The 15,963-nt window shown below is 50.1% G+C and overlaps 1 protein-coding gene across 1 annotated transcript in view; it reads left to right on the forward strand.

Annotated features, from left to right (window-relative positions):
• Positions 1-15,963, forward strand: part of Acot7 (acyl-CoA thioesterase 7) — an 84,408-nt gene that overhangs the window by 51,055 nt on the left and 17,390 nt on the right. The window contains exon 5 of the mRNA XM_036178643.1: positions 14,797-14,913. Coding sequence (XP_036034536.1) covers positions 14,797-14,913 — 117 coding nt within the window. The remainder of the gene's footprint in view (positions 1-14,796; positions 14,914-15,963) is intronic.

The following is a 15,963-nucleotide window of genomic DNA, read 5'->3' on the forward strand; positions in this document are numbered from 1 at the left end:
CGACGGTCCTCAGTCCTCCGTATGAGAGGTGCTTTTGTGCATCCCTGTCCCTTCTGCCCTTGTTTCTCAGTGCCTGGAACGCTGCATCCCATTCATTCTCTGTGCAGAAGACATCTATTTTATTTTTACCCCAGCTCAGATGGATGGCTTCACTGTGGGTTGACATTGATGTTTCGACCAGGGATTCTCAAGAATGGGGACCAGATTCTATCTTTACCTGGGAAGTAGTGCCCCACACAGACGCAAAGAGGCATGACTTCCTTTTGAGTCGAAGGATAATGGGCCCTGGGCCTGCCAGAATCAGAGTGGCCTCTGATATGAGAGAGGTTTTTAAGCCTTGTTCCTGTTTTTAACCAATCCCCTTCCATGTGGTTCTGTTTTCAGTTCATGAATGTTTACCTCTTTTCACTAACTGCTGTCTGCACTGCTCTTCTGATTGGCAGAGGTCCCACCAGGGAAGCTAGTTCTGCTTTAGAGCAAGTGGTGCTTTCCAGGCCCATGACAGTCTTTTTTTTTTCCTTCGAGGCAGGGTTTCCCTGTGTAGCTTTGCTCCTTTCCTGGAACTCACTTGGTAGCCCAGGCTGGCCTCGAACTCACAGAAATCCGCCTGGCTCTGCCTCCCGAGTGCTGGGATTAAAGGTGTGCGCCACGACCGTCCTGCCTCCCATAACAGTCTTATCTTTCCATCTTGAAAGCAGCTCTGTCCTTGCCGATGTCCGCACATCCCTTCCTCACTGGCCCTAATTCCAGGTAGAGAGCAGCCTTCCCTCTCTTATAAGCACAGCCATGCCTCGCACAGGCCTCTCCAAGATGCATTCTCCAGCTTCTCAGAGCCCTGTTTTGTGAGGCTGTGGAGCTCCATGCTGCAATTTGGTGTGCATGTTAGAGGTTTCCACCAGGACTAGCAATTCCATCTTACTGCCTCCTTGGTGAAAGTACACATCTTTTTTTTGTTGTTGTTTTGTTTTGTTTTGAGACAGAATTTCTCTGTGTAGCTTTGTGCCTTTCCTGGAACTCACTTGGTAGTCCAGGCTGGCCTTGAACTCACAGAGATCCACCTGCCTCTGCCTCCCGAGTGCTGGGATTAAAGGCGTGCGCCACCACTGCCCGGCTGAAAGTACACATCTTAAGTGGGTCCTCTTGGCTTGGACTGTGAGAACCTGTCAGCAAGAGTGAAGTGAAGTGAAGGAGTGAAGAATTCTTGGAAAACCCTGGAGAAGTCATGCTTGTTTACACTGTGTTTACTGTGTGTAGGAAGCATTTACAGCAGCTTTATGATGTTTAATGCCTGTTTTCTTAGGAGTTCTATGTGCCTGATTTATAAAATATGCCTCCTAATTTTTACAGACCCCAACAATTTCTGTGTGCCTGTGAGTTCACCAGAAGTGGGTGAATAATAGTACCAGCAACTACTGTCCCACTGTGTTTCCTGTAGAGTGTCACAACAGGGGATCTAAAACCCCTTGAATCAGTCTTGACAAGCCATCATGCAGTCACATGAGGCAACAGTGAACCCGGACGGATGAGAGTGTGGCAGCAGTCTCTGGTTTTGTGCTGTGGTGTTTTGAAAAGGTGCTGATTGAGTGACTTGGTTGTTGGCTGGGCTTGGCCCTGATGTGACAGGGCTGTGGAACGTGCATTGGAAAGGTGACTTTTCTGTTGAGAACCACAGTGAAACCTAGGTATCAGCTCCCTAGCACCTCACCCCCATCCAACACATGGACAGCCTCCTCTGTGCCTGAGTGGTCAGAGTGGCTGTCTGGTTTTTGTTTGTTTGTTTGTTTGTTTGTTTGTTTTTTGAGCTGAGGACGAACCCAGGGCCTTGCGCTTGCTAGGCAAACACTCTACCACTGAGCTAAATCCCCAACCTGGGAGTGGCTGTGTCTTGTAGGTCATTTTCCTCTCCAGTGGAAGCACATACTTAACTTTGGCTTCTGCTTCTTCTGAACTCCAAATAAAACCTCACAGCCCTTCCTTCACTTCCTGGAGTGCCTGCCAGGTGTCAGCTTGTAAGGTCCCATTTCCTTTCTGTCTCTTTACTGCTCCCCCCTCCATTATGCTTCCTGGAGTGAGTGACAGGTATTGGGATGAGATTACAAGTGAGGGAGATTCTGAGGGGCCAGCCAGCAGCTCCATCAGGGTGGATCCTCAAGGAATTGTCAGTTCTCAACTTCTCAACTCTCTAGCCTTTTTGTTGATGCTTTATTTCTTGAAATTCATTATTGGGAACCTGGAGGATGACAAAGTGTCACTCCCTCTTGTCCTATGTCACCCCCTCCCCAAGCTACTTTAGAACCTGCTTCTGTCCTAAACATCAGACATGTCCTCCGTCCTAATGTGTAAGGTCAGGCTGTGACTAGAGGAAAAGATCCAGATTGCACCAGCAGGGCTGTAGTTGCCTTCTGGGTAAGGTGTTTTCCACAGCACTCACGATTGCCTGACAGTCTGGCCTAACCGTTGCTCTGTGCCAGTGTTCCCTGAAGACTCCACCATTCCGGGTGCCTCTCATCTGGGTTAGATGTGTGACTCCTGGGCCTTGGGGTTTCCTCTGCTGGTGTTGGTGGGCTCCATCTTCCATGGCTTCCTACAACAGGTGCCCAAGGATGAAGATCTGCTGCTATGCAAATGGCCTAAATGGCAGAAGCTTCCACAAAGGACAGAGGGCCAACTTGGTAACCATTTAGTGGGGCAGTCCTACAAGGTTGTGGCCCTCTGGGTGGTATGTGGTGCCTGTCACAACCTTGTTAAGGGAAAACTCATTTGCAGATGTATTCTCTGTTGTGGGGGGTCAAAGGATATTTTCCTGGGTTTTGTGTACCTGAAAACATGAACTGGCTAAGTGTGGCACTTTTGGAGAGTCCTTCTATCCATAGGCTCTGTTCTACATCTTTAGCTCCCATGGTTTTAGCCAGCAAATGCAAGGACTGGATTCCCTTACACCTGTACATTGTGGCCCCACCTCTGCTGTCTGCTGTCCACACTGTTGTTCAGACCTCTGACGTATTGGCTCCCCCAGTCTTCATGTGACTCCCCATTGACCCCAGGCACCATTCTGCTACCTGATATATAGTCACATGGGACAAGAGCTATTCAAAGCTGTGTGAGGCCTTTCCTGTAATCAGCAAGGCTAGGGGCTGAAAAATGGGGTTTCTGTCAGGCTCCATGGAGCTCACTACTGCTCCAGAGCTCCTCTTGAGAGAATGCCTCTCCAGTGAAAGTCCCTGCTGCATCTGTTGGGTTCATGATTTCTACAGCTCTGACCTGCCCAGCATCCTCATGAAAAAATTTGCATCCTGTCTGTGGTCAGTTTGCTGTGACCTCCCTTTTCTGCCTGGGAGCCTTTCCTGTACTTCTGCCTAACTACCAGGAAATAGTCATTGCCTGTCTCTCTGCCCTCTTAGCCTGTCTGTGTTGTTGGTAGAACCTCTTTTCAGAGCCAAGCCATACTCCTTCTCTGCCTACATCTTTAGGGCTGGGTATTGTGATTTTTTTTTTTTTTTTTTTTTTCTGAGGACTGCAACTGTGTCCTTGGGCCTGCTGGGCCCACCCAGACAGCTGCTTGTGGATAAGCTGTCTGGGTGGTCTGGGTAGCCAGCCTGGAGTCCAGCATGCACTGTAGTTGAGAGTACATAGCTGCCCAGAGCCCATTCCTCTACTGTCAGGAGAAGCTGGGTGGAAGAGAACCTCATTCTTACAGCGACTCTCTGAAGATACCAAGGCAAGAGAGTCATAGTCAAGGATGAATTTGGGACAGCAGCAGCTCCACTCCAGGTGGCCAGTGGCTCCCGGCACATTTCAGTCTTGCCTCTTCATTTCAGCCTAGACATGGCCATAGTTGGTGGAGAATGAATGATCTGGTCACCTCTGCAGTTCATGTTCCCCGTCTTCAGAGGACAAGAGGTGTGGAGGGGTGGGTGTTCTGTTCTGTTCTAGAAAGGAATCTTGTTTACATTCAGGTCTGGGTAAAACTGGTTCTGCTCAGAGACACACCCAAGGCCTCTTCCTGGGGAGAGGGTTGATCACTGCTGGGACTAGGAGGTGAGTTCCACCTGAGGCTCAAACTTAGGTCCTCAGTCCTGGTGGCAGGTGTACCTGGCTGCTGAGTCAGCTGCCCTGGTTTTATTTCTGAGTCGGGTCTTGCTGCTGTGCTCAGCTGACCTTGAGCTCCTGGCCTCAGGTCCTCCAACTTGTGCCTCCAAAGTTGTAGGAGCTACGAGTGTGTTCTGCCATGGTCATCTCCACTTTCAGAGCTTTTCTTGTTTACCTACTAGTTTTTTGTCAAGGGCAGAGGGAGAGGATGCCTTGCACAGTTGAGAGCATTTGTCTGTTCGGAGGGGCATTAGTGAAATGGGATCATTCGACTTTTTGACTGTAAAGAGCATTTTAAATACTAATGCCCCGAAGCAGGTTTGGTGAAGCTTGAGCATCCTTGACAAGAACACCGCTGCCTAAAGCCAAGCTGCCTCTCTGAAGCGGTGGGCCCGGGTAAGTGAAGCCTGGTGGCGCGTGCGCTAAAGTGATGAACGGAGCTGCTGCTACCCCCGTTGGGGGAGAGGACCAGAGATGTTCTTAGAGGAAAAGTGGGCGGCCTTGAGCCTGTGGGACTTAAAAAGAAAAATTAAAAATACCAAAGTGTTGGTGCTGGGAAGAGAATAACGGAGTCTGCCCGCAGAAAAAGAGGAGGGTGGGCCTGACGGGGAGGCTTCCTTCCCACCACTGTCCTGATCCTCTGGTCCCTGTGGTCCCTAGATCCACATTCCATACACATAGAAGCATGACACCTAAGTTCATCCCACTCTCCAGTGTCCTGCTGTGTGTCCCCCAGGCCATTGTGGTTAGTGAGTGACCCCATCCCTTTCTGTAGAGCTGAACCTCTACAGTGGCTGTGGTGACTCTTCTGCTTCGAGCTACTCTGGCACATGATGTGTAAATGTATCCTCAGGTTCCATACCTGGTTGATTCTGCTTCGAGCAACAGGCCAGGGTCCTGCCCTGCACTCCAACCCCAGATCACAGAGTAGACACCAGTCAGGGTCAGGAGAGGGAGTGACTAGTGACCAGCCTAGTCTATGGAGCATGTTGTTATTGTGGGGCTATTGGCCAGGGCATGGTCAACTTCCATCCTATGCTGTCTCAAGTCTTTGGCTCTGATGTGCCTCTGATGGTCGGTCCATGGGAGTAGAGGGAAGTTCCCACATTCCCAGGGTGGTCTCATGGAGCATGGGTTTCCTTGACTTTGCTGTTAGCTCACTTTTGGGGAAGAGTAATGGTAGTAACTTCAAGGATGCCTTTGTGAGGTAAGAGGCAGGTGCTTGTGAAACTGTCTAGGTAGATGTGGCCCCAAAGACAGCAAGTGGGGCCAGCCTTCTCCCTAGCAAAGGGGTTCTGCCAGCCACTTGGGGGCCTCTTAACTCTCAGCCTTTGGCTGCGCTCTGGGCCTGCTTCTCTCTGGAACCTGACACCAGATGCTTCTCTCTTGCCTGTACTAGGGGTACAGCAAGCTCAGTGGCTTCTGCAGGACTTACTGCTCCCTGCACACATCCCGGGCATGTCTTCATCTCGCCTGCCACCGTCCTTCAGTCCCCTGCTGTTCTCTACATTCCCCAGCTGCCTCAGGCCTCATTGCGGTGTCTTTGCACTCCTGCACTGCCTACTGTCTCTGGTCCCCACTCATCTGAGGCCAGTGGCTCCTGTATCCATGGCTCCAGCCCTATCCTCTCCCATGGATATCCGGCTCTGCCATGGAGCTATGGCCCTTCCCAGCAGTCTCCATCCTCTGTCTGGCCAGCATTCCTGCAGGGGGCCCTCACTCAGGTCCATCCCAGAAAACCTCCATCTCCTCTCGTGGTCCACCTTTCTGCTCTCCTCCTGTCTCATCATGTCAGAATCTGAGCATGTGTGCCATATTTGCTCCTGGCCCAAACCCTGGCCACTGACTGCACTGGCCTCCTCTTGACTGCCCTACTTCTCCACATGCCCTCCCAACATTACAGCCACGATCCTTGCAAACATGAGCCACACTCTGCTTGGGACCCGACAGCCAGAAGGTTCTTTACTTGACCATTTCCGTCTCTATGAGTTCAGTCATCTCCCCACTGCGGCCAACTGGCCTGCCTGTCACCTCTCCAAAGCTCAGACTCCTGGTGTGTCAGGGCCCAGGAGAGTACAGGCACTATCCCTAGCCTCCCTCTGCCCCCACCTCCCCCTACCCCATCACTGTCCCTAGACAACTGACTCCCTCACATTCCCTGTTAACCGTGATCCCTCTTCAGACCCAGGCTGTACATCCTTCTTTTGGCACTACATGAACAAGCCTTTTTTCCCTCTTTGGCCGGTTCACCTAATATTGGTCACCTCATAGTCATTAGTGAGACCAGGGCAGGTGGCCTCTAATAACAACAGTATCCTGTCCAAAGTGACCAATGCATTTAAATTAGTCTAAAACAGTAGCCTATCTCTGCTCTGGTCCTGACTCCTTGTAGGAAGGAGCCTGCCCTTTCATGGCCTCTAGTTGAGGCTAAGACTATCCTCTGGCCTACGTCTCCTGGGTCTGGATGTGGATTTATACTGCTATTGTCTCTCCACCAAGTCCCCAAGGCATTAGGTGACAGATGTACCCTGCTGCTTTGACGCTGCTCCATTGACCCTTGAGCTGAGGGAGAGCCTTTGTCATCCTGGTCTGTGATGCTCCAGCCACAGGCATCACCACCTGGGACTTTGCCGTGGTATCTACTTTTTAGAACATTCCATTTCCTATGCACTGTGGCATGAATGGCTAGCTGTACAGGACAACTTGCTAGAGGTGGTTATTTCCTTCATTGACAGTCTGCCTTGGTGACAAGAACTTTACCTGCTAAACTGTGTCTGTCTGTTCCTGAAGTTCCCACTTTTGACATTTTGTTACTGTCTCTAGAAATTTTTAGTTGTCTCTGCACTCATTGCCAAAAATAACCTGTATGAACTGCCTTAATTAAGACTCCTGTGCCAGGGATTCCTTGGTCCTGTCCAGCACTGTAGGGTGATAGGACCCAGAGGAGGCCGGGTCATGTGGGAGCTCTCACTCACCTGCATCTCATAATAACTGCTTGTCATCCCCAAAGGGTAGGATGTATAAAATAAGATGAAGTTACTATCATTTGCTTAATATAGGAGGCTCTTACCCACGCTCCGTCAGCTGGGGTTAAATTTAGAAATGGGGGCATCTCGGATCCCACCCACAGAGCAGGCGGTTCTGGCTCCAGCTTTGAGCTGCTGGCTGCTGCTGTGGGTTTGTAGGCAGGCCTGGCCCAGCCAGCCAGCAGGCCTTAGGAAAAGAAAATTAAGCCTTTATTTTTAATCCAGTCAGCATGTTGTCAATACTTAAAGAAAAATCAAAACAAAAATATGTAAGCAGTTAAATGTTAAGATGCAAAAATATCTCTACCACCCGGTGTTTATCTACGTGTTAGTGGCCAACAAGCCTGGTTCTTTTCCTTCCCATAATTCCTGAAGTGAAGCAGTCTCTCACGACAGCAGACCCTACGATTCTGTTGTCATCTTTTAAAATTACCGATCTTGAGTAGCAGCAACAGCCTGTGATAGACTGTATCATTTGCCAAAATTATTTTTTGATGTTGACACCAGCCATATCTGAGTGGGAAGCCAGTGGGGAGGCTTTCCCCGGACACCAAGGAGAGGCACTTTATAGAAAACTTGGCACTAGACAGTTGTGTGAACAGACGAGAAAGTGGGGGTGGGATGGTGACTTCCAGGGTGGAAGAAGGGACGTGGCTTCTCTGAAAGCAGAGCACTTGGGAACCAGGCTGCAGGCTTCTCTGTTGGACACAGGTCAGCAAACAGCCTCTGCACGGACGCTGATACCCAGGCATCCTGTGTGACATAGGCGGTGTTGTGTGATGGAGTCCTCGAGACTGTGCTGGAAGAGTTATGCATGTTTTCAGTAATTCCTGTGTAACACATGACAGCCAGCCCTTCTCAGGTAGGGCCTCACACAGCTCTGCTGACTTCAGACTCGCTGTGTAGCTGAGGGTGGCCTTGAATTTCTGATGTCCCTGCCTTCACTTCCTGAGTGATGGGATTACAGGCTTGTGACACTGTGCCTGGTCTCAGTGGTGCTGAGGATCAAACTCAGGACTTCTTTGGTCTCGGTCTCTCTCTCTCTCTCTCTCTCTCTCTCTCTCTCTCTCACACACACACACACACACACACACACACACACACACACACACACACAGAGAATTAAAAAAGTAGAACATAAAACCTTCAGTCCATGCCTTCTCTTCTCCCTTCCCTGTGGGGACCAGTTGCACTGTCTGAGGTCTGAGTTGAGACCTGCTTGTTTATGCAGTGGCGAGAGAAAATGAGGAGGACAAAGACAGATCAGAGAGACAAGTGAGGGGGGTGGGGATGTTGCTCAGTAGCTAGAGTGCTCGCTTTAATACACATGTGTGCGCACATACACATGAGTGCAGGCCTCTGGATGCACATGTGTGCACACATGCATGTGAGTGCAGGCCTCTGGAGGCCAGCAGCCTCAAATTGATCTAGGGCTGGAGTTATGAGTAGTGTGAGCTGTCTGATGTGCGTGCTGAAAACCAAACTCCTGACCTCAGAAGAGCAATACCTGCTGTTAGCACTGAGCCGGCTCTCCAGCCCCTTGAATATTTTATACCGGAACACGTCACCATTCTTTGTGAGATCTGCTCCTATGATGCTTGTTCTCGATTGTGAGCAAGCACAGTTCTGACTGTGTCTAGGAGGCTGTTTCCCCTTTCTGGGTGTTATGGTCACCACAGAGATGCCAATGTAAACAACACAGAAGATGGTATTCTTCCACCCAGATTTCGAGGGAAGGCCTGAGGTACAAGGCTGTGTGTGGTAGGTTAGGATCCTGCAGCAGCTCTCAGAGCCGCACGTGAAGCCACTGGAGACCTTGGGATGTTAGAGAAGCTAATACAATGGAATGTCTGTGGAAGAAAGCCCAAAGGGATAACTAGCCGGTCCAGGAGAGACCGTGTGGCTACATACAAGATAGAGGAGTGGGTTCCCCAGACCTCCCATCGGTCCTATTGGGAATAGAAGTGGACCCTGAGCCATTACATGTTGAAAGTATGTGACTTTCTGGTTTTTACAAGAGCTGACAATTGCCCTGAGTCTCCAGGGAAACTTGACTTTTGGCTTTGGAACCTCATTAGAACTCCCTTTTTTTTTTTTTTGGTTTTTCAAGACAGGGTTTCTCTGTAGCTTTGGAGCCTGTCCTGGACTAGCTCTGTAGACCAGGCTGGTCTCGAACTCAGAGATCCACCTGCCTCTGCCTCCCGAGTACTGGGATTACAGGCGTGCGCCACCACCGCCCGGCTCGTTAGAACTCTTAAAGCTTTGGGGATTCTTGGAGGTCAATTGGATGCATTTTGAATAATGAGATGAACATGAGTCTGTTGTGGGTTAAACGTAGAACGTTGTTGTTTAGAGTGATTTGTTTGTTTGTTTGTGAGACAGGGGTTCTCTGTGTAGTTTTGGTGCCTGTCCTGGAACTCACTTTGTAGACCAGGCTGGCCTCGAACTCACAGAGATCGGTCTGGCTCTGCCTCCCCAGTGCTGGGATTAAAGGCGTGTGCCACTACCGCCTGGCTTAGAGTGATATTTTATGAGTGTCAGGTTAACAAGGAATGGACATCTTGACTTAGGATCTTCAGTGTCTATCTCTTTATCAGTCTGTTCATATCCAGCAGCTGTCTCTTGAGCATCAAGATCCAGAATCTGTCTTGGGCCAGGGAAACTGAGGGACAGCTTAGATATCCAGGTTACACATTATCCAGTGCATTCTGGGGTGCTTTGTGGGGCCCACATATGGGCCAGCATGTCATCTATGAATCAGAAGCTCACTCAACCATGGCTTGTTCCTTCCAAAATCTACTGGGGGTCACAGCCTTGCACATTAGAACTGTCAGCATTTTAGAGACAATGGCCTCGTAGTAGAGTTGATGGTACTAGCTGGTGTTTTTTGGTAAATGAGGCAAAACTGCATTAAGTGTTTGCATCAATCTCTTCCATTTCTAACAAGTTGTGCTTGTAAACAAGGCGCCAGTTACAGATACAGTGAGTTCTGGAATTTTGTTTTGTTTAATTTTTCGAGACAGGGAGGGTCTCTCTCTATTCCTGGCTGTCCTGGAACTCACTCTGTAGACCAGGCTGGCCTCAAACTCAGAGAAATAGGCCTTCCTCTGCCTCCCAGGAGCTGGGATTAAAGGCTGTGCTGTCACCGCCCTGCGAATTCTAGATTTTAACACAAACCTTTCCTTTCCCTCTTCTTTAACCCTCCCATAATGTAACTGTCTAGAGGCCAGGGAGGTGCTCTGAGCCATGACCCCCTCCCTCTACACACACAGTAGGCCAGGGAGGTGCTCTGAGCCATGACCCCCTCCCTCTATACACACAGTAGGCCAGGGAGGTGCTCTGAGCCATGACCCCCTCCCTCTACACACACAGTAGGCCAGGGAGGTGCTCTGGGCCATGACCGCCTCTACACACACAGTAATTTTTCTGCCACCCTACCCTTCACCATGATCTTGAAATCTTTCATCACCCTACCTAAGAATTCCGCTTCACTCTTGATCTGGCCAGCCACGTTGGAAAGGCAGCATAGCTTGGCCTCCGTAGCCCCCTGAGCAGGGTCTGGACTCAGTTCCTGCTGTGTGTCTGGGACACACAACTCCTTGTGTCTATGCCCTGATTTGTGAGACAGAGACAACAATGCACCTGTCTCCTGGGGCTGCTTTCCAGGGAAGCTCAGCATCCTTCGTCTGTATTTGTTGAGAGGCATCTACCAGGGACCAGCTCCTGTGGACAGAGGCCTGGTCCTTCCTGGAGCTGCTCTCCCACCAGGTCTCTGAGCTCTGCTGAGCACCAGTGCTCTGCAGTGTAGCTGACCCTGGGCATCCAGGTCACGGGTGGCTTTGTGGACTCCCCAGAAAACTTTGATTTCTGCTCCTTTTTTACTTTCTTCTGGAAACAGCCAGCTTGTCTTTGTCAGACAGACTGTCTCCTAAAGAGGAGAGCTATTTTGAAGGCATAGTGCTGTGAACCCAGCATCTGAAGAGTGTTGTCCCACTGAGGCCAGCAGCCACAGTTCCTAGACTCTGTCTCTTAGCCATTCTGTGCTTGACTGATAGGTGTGATCTAAACTCACATTCTAATTCTGGGTACATCTTTTCTTCGTGTGCGCTGTCAGTGTTCTGCAGCAAGTGTTCTTGATGTTAACCTGAGCCATGGGAGCTTCTGTGGCCGCCAAGGCCCTTGCTCATGGTATGAGGATGATCTATGGGAAAGCAACTCTCCATGCACCAGGGCCTCATGTTGATTCTCCTTTGAGTCTGGCCACTGCCCAGCTGTTGTCCCCTCTCTCCGTCCTCTCTGAAGTCCTTAGATAAGTGTTTGCACAGAGACCTGTCATGAAGCCACCACCAAATCAGGAGGTAGTGAGTGTCATGGCCCGGACGTGCCTCTGTGTGAGTGGCACCTGACCAGGGGAGGTTGACCCTGTGCCCAAGAATGTGTGTGGTGCCTGATTTCCCTGACTCCTCCAGAGACATTTTCTTTCTTTTTACTTATGTGTTCATCTCCAATCCTCAATCGGCATAGACACATAGGAAATTGGTGTTCAGTTCAACAACACACCTTGTTTCCCTTGATGGCAGCTGCAGCAACCACTGGCCCCTCCCCTCATGTGTTTGCTGTTCCTCAGTCACCCTGTATGTCTATTGATACCTCCTCTTCATCATAGACTGCAGGGGTCACCTGGAGGCATCCAGTCATGCTCTCATGCCATCCACGTGCATGCCCAGGGTTTGGAGAGTGATTATGGGGGCTGAGGCCCCTCCAGGGATCAGGCATGGGATTGTACCCCCAGGCTGCCCAACTCCAGACCCTGTGCCTTGATCTACTGTTGTGGGCTCCTCCACTCACTTAATTCAGAACCCAGTCTTTAAAAGGCTGTTAGCATTGACTCATAGCTGATCCCTATTGTGTTTTGATTCTTGGAAGTCCCCAGGGTAGGGACTTAATCTTACAGGCCCCTCCCCTGTTGAGCCTTACCTGGTCTCAATCTCCATGAGGGCTCTGGCCTAGGGAAGAAAGACCAAGGATCCTGTGGTGGGCTCAGGCAGGGCTGTAAATGTATCTGTAATGACTCTTCCTCTTTGTGAACACCAAGCCCAGTGAAACCCCTGCCCAGACCTGGAGTGCGGCCTCGGTGGCACCTGCCCCTCCCCTGCACAGGAGGGAGGAAGCTGGAGCAGTATGTTTCAGTTGTCCTGTGCTTAGAACTGACGCTCTGTGACTTTGCCTCTGTTGTTGCTTTGAGAAGTGGGCTCCTGGCCTTCTGTGTAGGCTGAGCAGTACCTGTGTGCAGTACTTTGAAGATGGTGCCTGCAGCTCTCCCCGTTTCCTTCCCCTCCTCCTCCCCATGGTCAGCAGAACCTTTTCCTTTCCAAGTCATGTTAATAAAAATGTAATTTTCTAAAACCAAGAACACTAAACTCTAAGGTAGTGGTTTTTGTTTTGTTTTGTTTTAAATGTGGAGTACCTAAATGAAAAAGCCAAAGGAAGTGGATGTTGAACCAGGCCATCCACACCCTAGTGTCTGTGACCATCAGCACCTGGCCATTCCTGTTCATTGCTTACCTTCTGGAGCTTGTCAGGCAATCCTAGATGTCATGAGCTACAATATGTTTATGTCACACCCTCTGAAATTAAGTGTATAAATCTTTCGTATGTTTGTAATTTTTTTTTTTTCAATCAAGTACAGTTAGAATCCAGCCAAGGCCTTTGTAGTCTTGAGAACGGTTGGCAGGAGCTGAGCAGCAGAGCAGAGGGCCTTGGCTGGCCAGTTGTATCACGTGCCAGCACATGAGGCACGTGACTGCAATAGAACCTGGACCTCGTGGGTGGGGTGCCTCCTGGTTTTTCTCCTTTCTCTGCCTCTTGATAAGCCAGCACATCTGAGCATAGTGAGCACTCAGCTTTCTAAAGTTTTTGACATCTGTTGGGTGGATCAGTGTCGCTTTGATGCTTTTATAGGTCATAATCCAAGTGCTTAGTACACCAAGATGGAAGAATCTTGAGTTTAAGATCAGTCTGGGGGGGGGGGGGCTGGAGAGATGGCTCAGAGGTTAAGAGCACTGGCTGTTCTTCCAGAAGTCCTGAGTTCAATTCCCAGCACCCACATGGTGGCTCACAACCATCTGTAATGAGATCTGGTGCCCTCTTCAGGCCTGCAAGCATGCATGTAGGCAGAACATTGTATACATAATAAATAAATAAATAAAATCTTTAAAAAAAAAAAAAAAAGATCAGTCTGGGTTACATCAGCAAGACCTTGTCTCAAAAATAAGCAGGCAGGGGACCCACAAAATGGCTTAGTAAGGAAACCACTTGCCATGCAAGCCCAGTGCACAACCCACATAAAATGTGTGCTGTGGTACACAGAGAGAGACAGAGACAGAGACAGAGACAGAGAGAGACAGAGACGTGCATGCTTAAATAAATAAAAAATGTAATAACTAGGCAGGCAATGTGCTGCTATTGTTTCCTTTGGCTCTGCACCAAAGAGATAGATGATTGCTGCATTGTGCAGTAGTAATATTTCCAGTGGATTGAGGACCCTCTATACTGTTTTCCTAGTGGCTTGACCAGTTTTCCATTTCTACTGTACTATATTTTTAATTCTTCTCTGTGTTAAACAGGTTCACAGTATGATATGACATTTGCGTTGTGCATCACATTGGTGCTCAAAGAGTTTGTTTGGCTCTTGGAACATTTCAGTTTCAGATTCTGATTGGGAAACATTTAATTCCCTCTAGAAGAGAAGCCCTGTGCGCCCTGGCAATCACTCCCATTACCCTTTGGTCTGCCATCACCAGGGATCCTTGAGTCTCTTAGTGAATGTGGCCTCAGCATCTCCCTCCCTCCCTCCCTCTGTGCCTGTCTTTAGGTTCACCCATGTTAGTGTGGGTGGCTAGGCCACATCTTCGTCACTTGGTGAGCGTTTGTGCTGTCCCTTGCTGGCTGTGATGGATGAGACTGCCATTGAATTTGCATCTGTGGGTCTGTTTCTCTGGGGCATCTCTGTCTCTGGGTGTGGAACAGTTAAAGTACACTGTTTCTTTCTACAAATTCCAGATATTTCCCAGAAATTGTCCCTTCTCTGGGGATGTAGGGCAGTGGTGGTGCTCGCCTTTAATCCCAGCACTCGGGAAGCAGATGCTGGTGGATCTCTGAGTTCCAGGCCAGCCTGATCTGCAGAGCAAGTTCCAGGGCAGCCAGGACTACACAGAGAAACCCTGTCTCTAAATAAATAAGAAGGACTGGTAATTCTGAGCTGCCCTTACCTTGTGTTACCTGATTTTGCCCTTACTGTTTTGAGACAGGACAGGATGGCCTCAAACTCAAGATCCTCCTGCCTCAGATCTTGAGCATATGGGTCACAGAGTGTCACCATATCTAACCAGCTGATGTTTTGACCGATGTCCTCCCAGGGGACATTGTTATGAACTTTGCCTGGCGTGAGGTTTGTGGCAAACTTTGTCAGTTGCCCAGAATGTCACCAGAGGCCATTTTCAGATGCTGCTGAGGAAGTCACAGCACGCCACACCTTGGCCCTGCTGACTGGAGCCCTTGCTGGTGTGGGGGGGAAGGTGTGGGGGATGGTGTGAGGGATGGCGTGAGGGATGGCTGGTTTCCAGGGTGTGAGCATGCCGTTCCTCCAGGTCTCAGCAGCTGTGTGGCCTTTTCCCTGCAGGCGTCACCATGAAGCTCATGGACGAGGTGGCTGGGATTGTGGCTGCACGCCACTGCAAGACCAACATAGTCACAGCCTCCGTGGATGCAATCAATTTCCACGACAAGATCCGGAAAGGTAAGCGGGCTCTCCCCGGGAGAGTGTGGCGGTGGCACTCTAGGGTCCTGGGTGCTATTTCCCCTTGTGCTCATCCCTGGTGTCTGCCTGTGTGCACAAGGGGCAGGAAGACAAAACCACCTCGTGCTTTGTCCTTGACACACATCCGTGAGGCTGCTGTTTACTGATCTGACTTACATTGGTAACTCTGGGATAACAGAGACTTCTGTCCTGAGTCCAGCATTGGGAGCCTGGGGTGCTCTTGCTTAAACAGCTGCCACCAAACCCTGTAGGTCTCCTTCTTGTGGAGTAAAAGGTGACCCATGGCAGGGTGGACAGTGGTGGCAGGACAGTGCTGAGGTGCCTCAGGCGCTCCCTCCTTGGCCAACCCTGCTCACCTTCCTTGAGGATTTTCACAGGACAGGGATGAAATTGTTCAGCTGCAGCTGGTAGGGCAGGTTCATCAGTGCCTCCGCCTTGTAGTTGCAGGCAGAGGGTGAGTCCAAAGCTGGGCCTTGGCCCTGTGAGAGCAGCAGCTCCTGAGAGGGGCAGTGGATGAGGCTAGGCCTTACTACAGATTGCTGATTACAGACTAGGAGCCATACAGTTTAAGCCACTGCACTCCTGGTGCTGAGGCCAGAGCTTTGTGACCTTGGGTATTCCCCAACACCTGGTTGGGGGCTGCTACGTGGTGCATGGAAGCACTCTGAGATCGGGCAGATAGATGCAAGACTACCCCCTTTGCCATACTGAAGTAAGTAGACTTTCCTGCCGGGGATGTGGGGCTGTCCAGTAAGGACAGCCAGCAGTGACATGGCTCCCTCTGCTTCCAGGAATCTGTCTTGATTGACAGGTATTTGCCGCCAACACAGACAATAGTGTCATTTTAATAGGTGCTGGTGACAAGTGGCTCCTGTCACTTAGCTTGCTGCTCAGGACCTTGTGTGTCAGAAGCCTTGAATGCTGTGCTCTTTGTAGCTCATTCCGTGGGCCTTTCGGGAAGGGAGAGTCCTGAATGTCCTTTCCTAGAGTTCCTACCTGGTGACATGGCTGCTCAGCACTCCCTCAGTA

The sequence above is a fragment of the Onychomys torridus genome, chromosome 2 (assembly GCF_903995425.1).
Source record: "Onychomys torridus chromosome 2, mOncTor1.1, whole genome shotgun sequence".
Taxonomy (NCBI): Eukaryota; Metazoa; Chordata; class Mammalia; order Rodentia; family Cricetidae; genus Onychomys; species Onychomys torridus.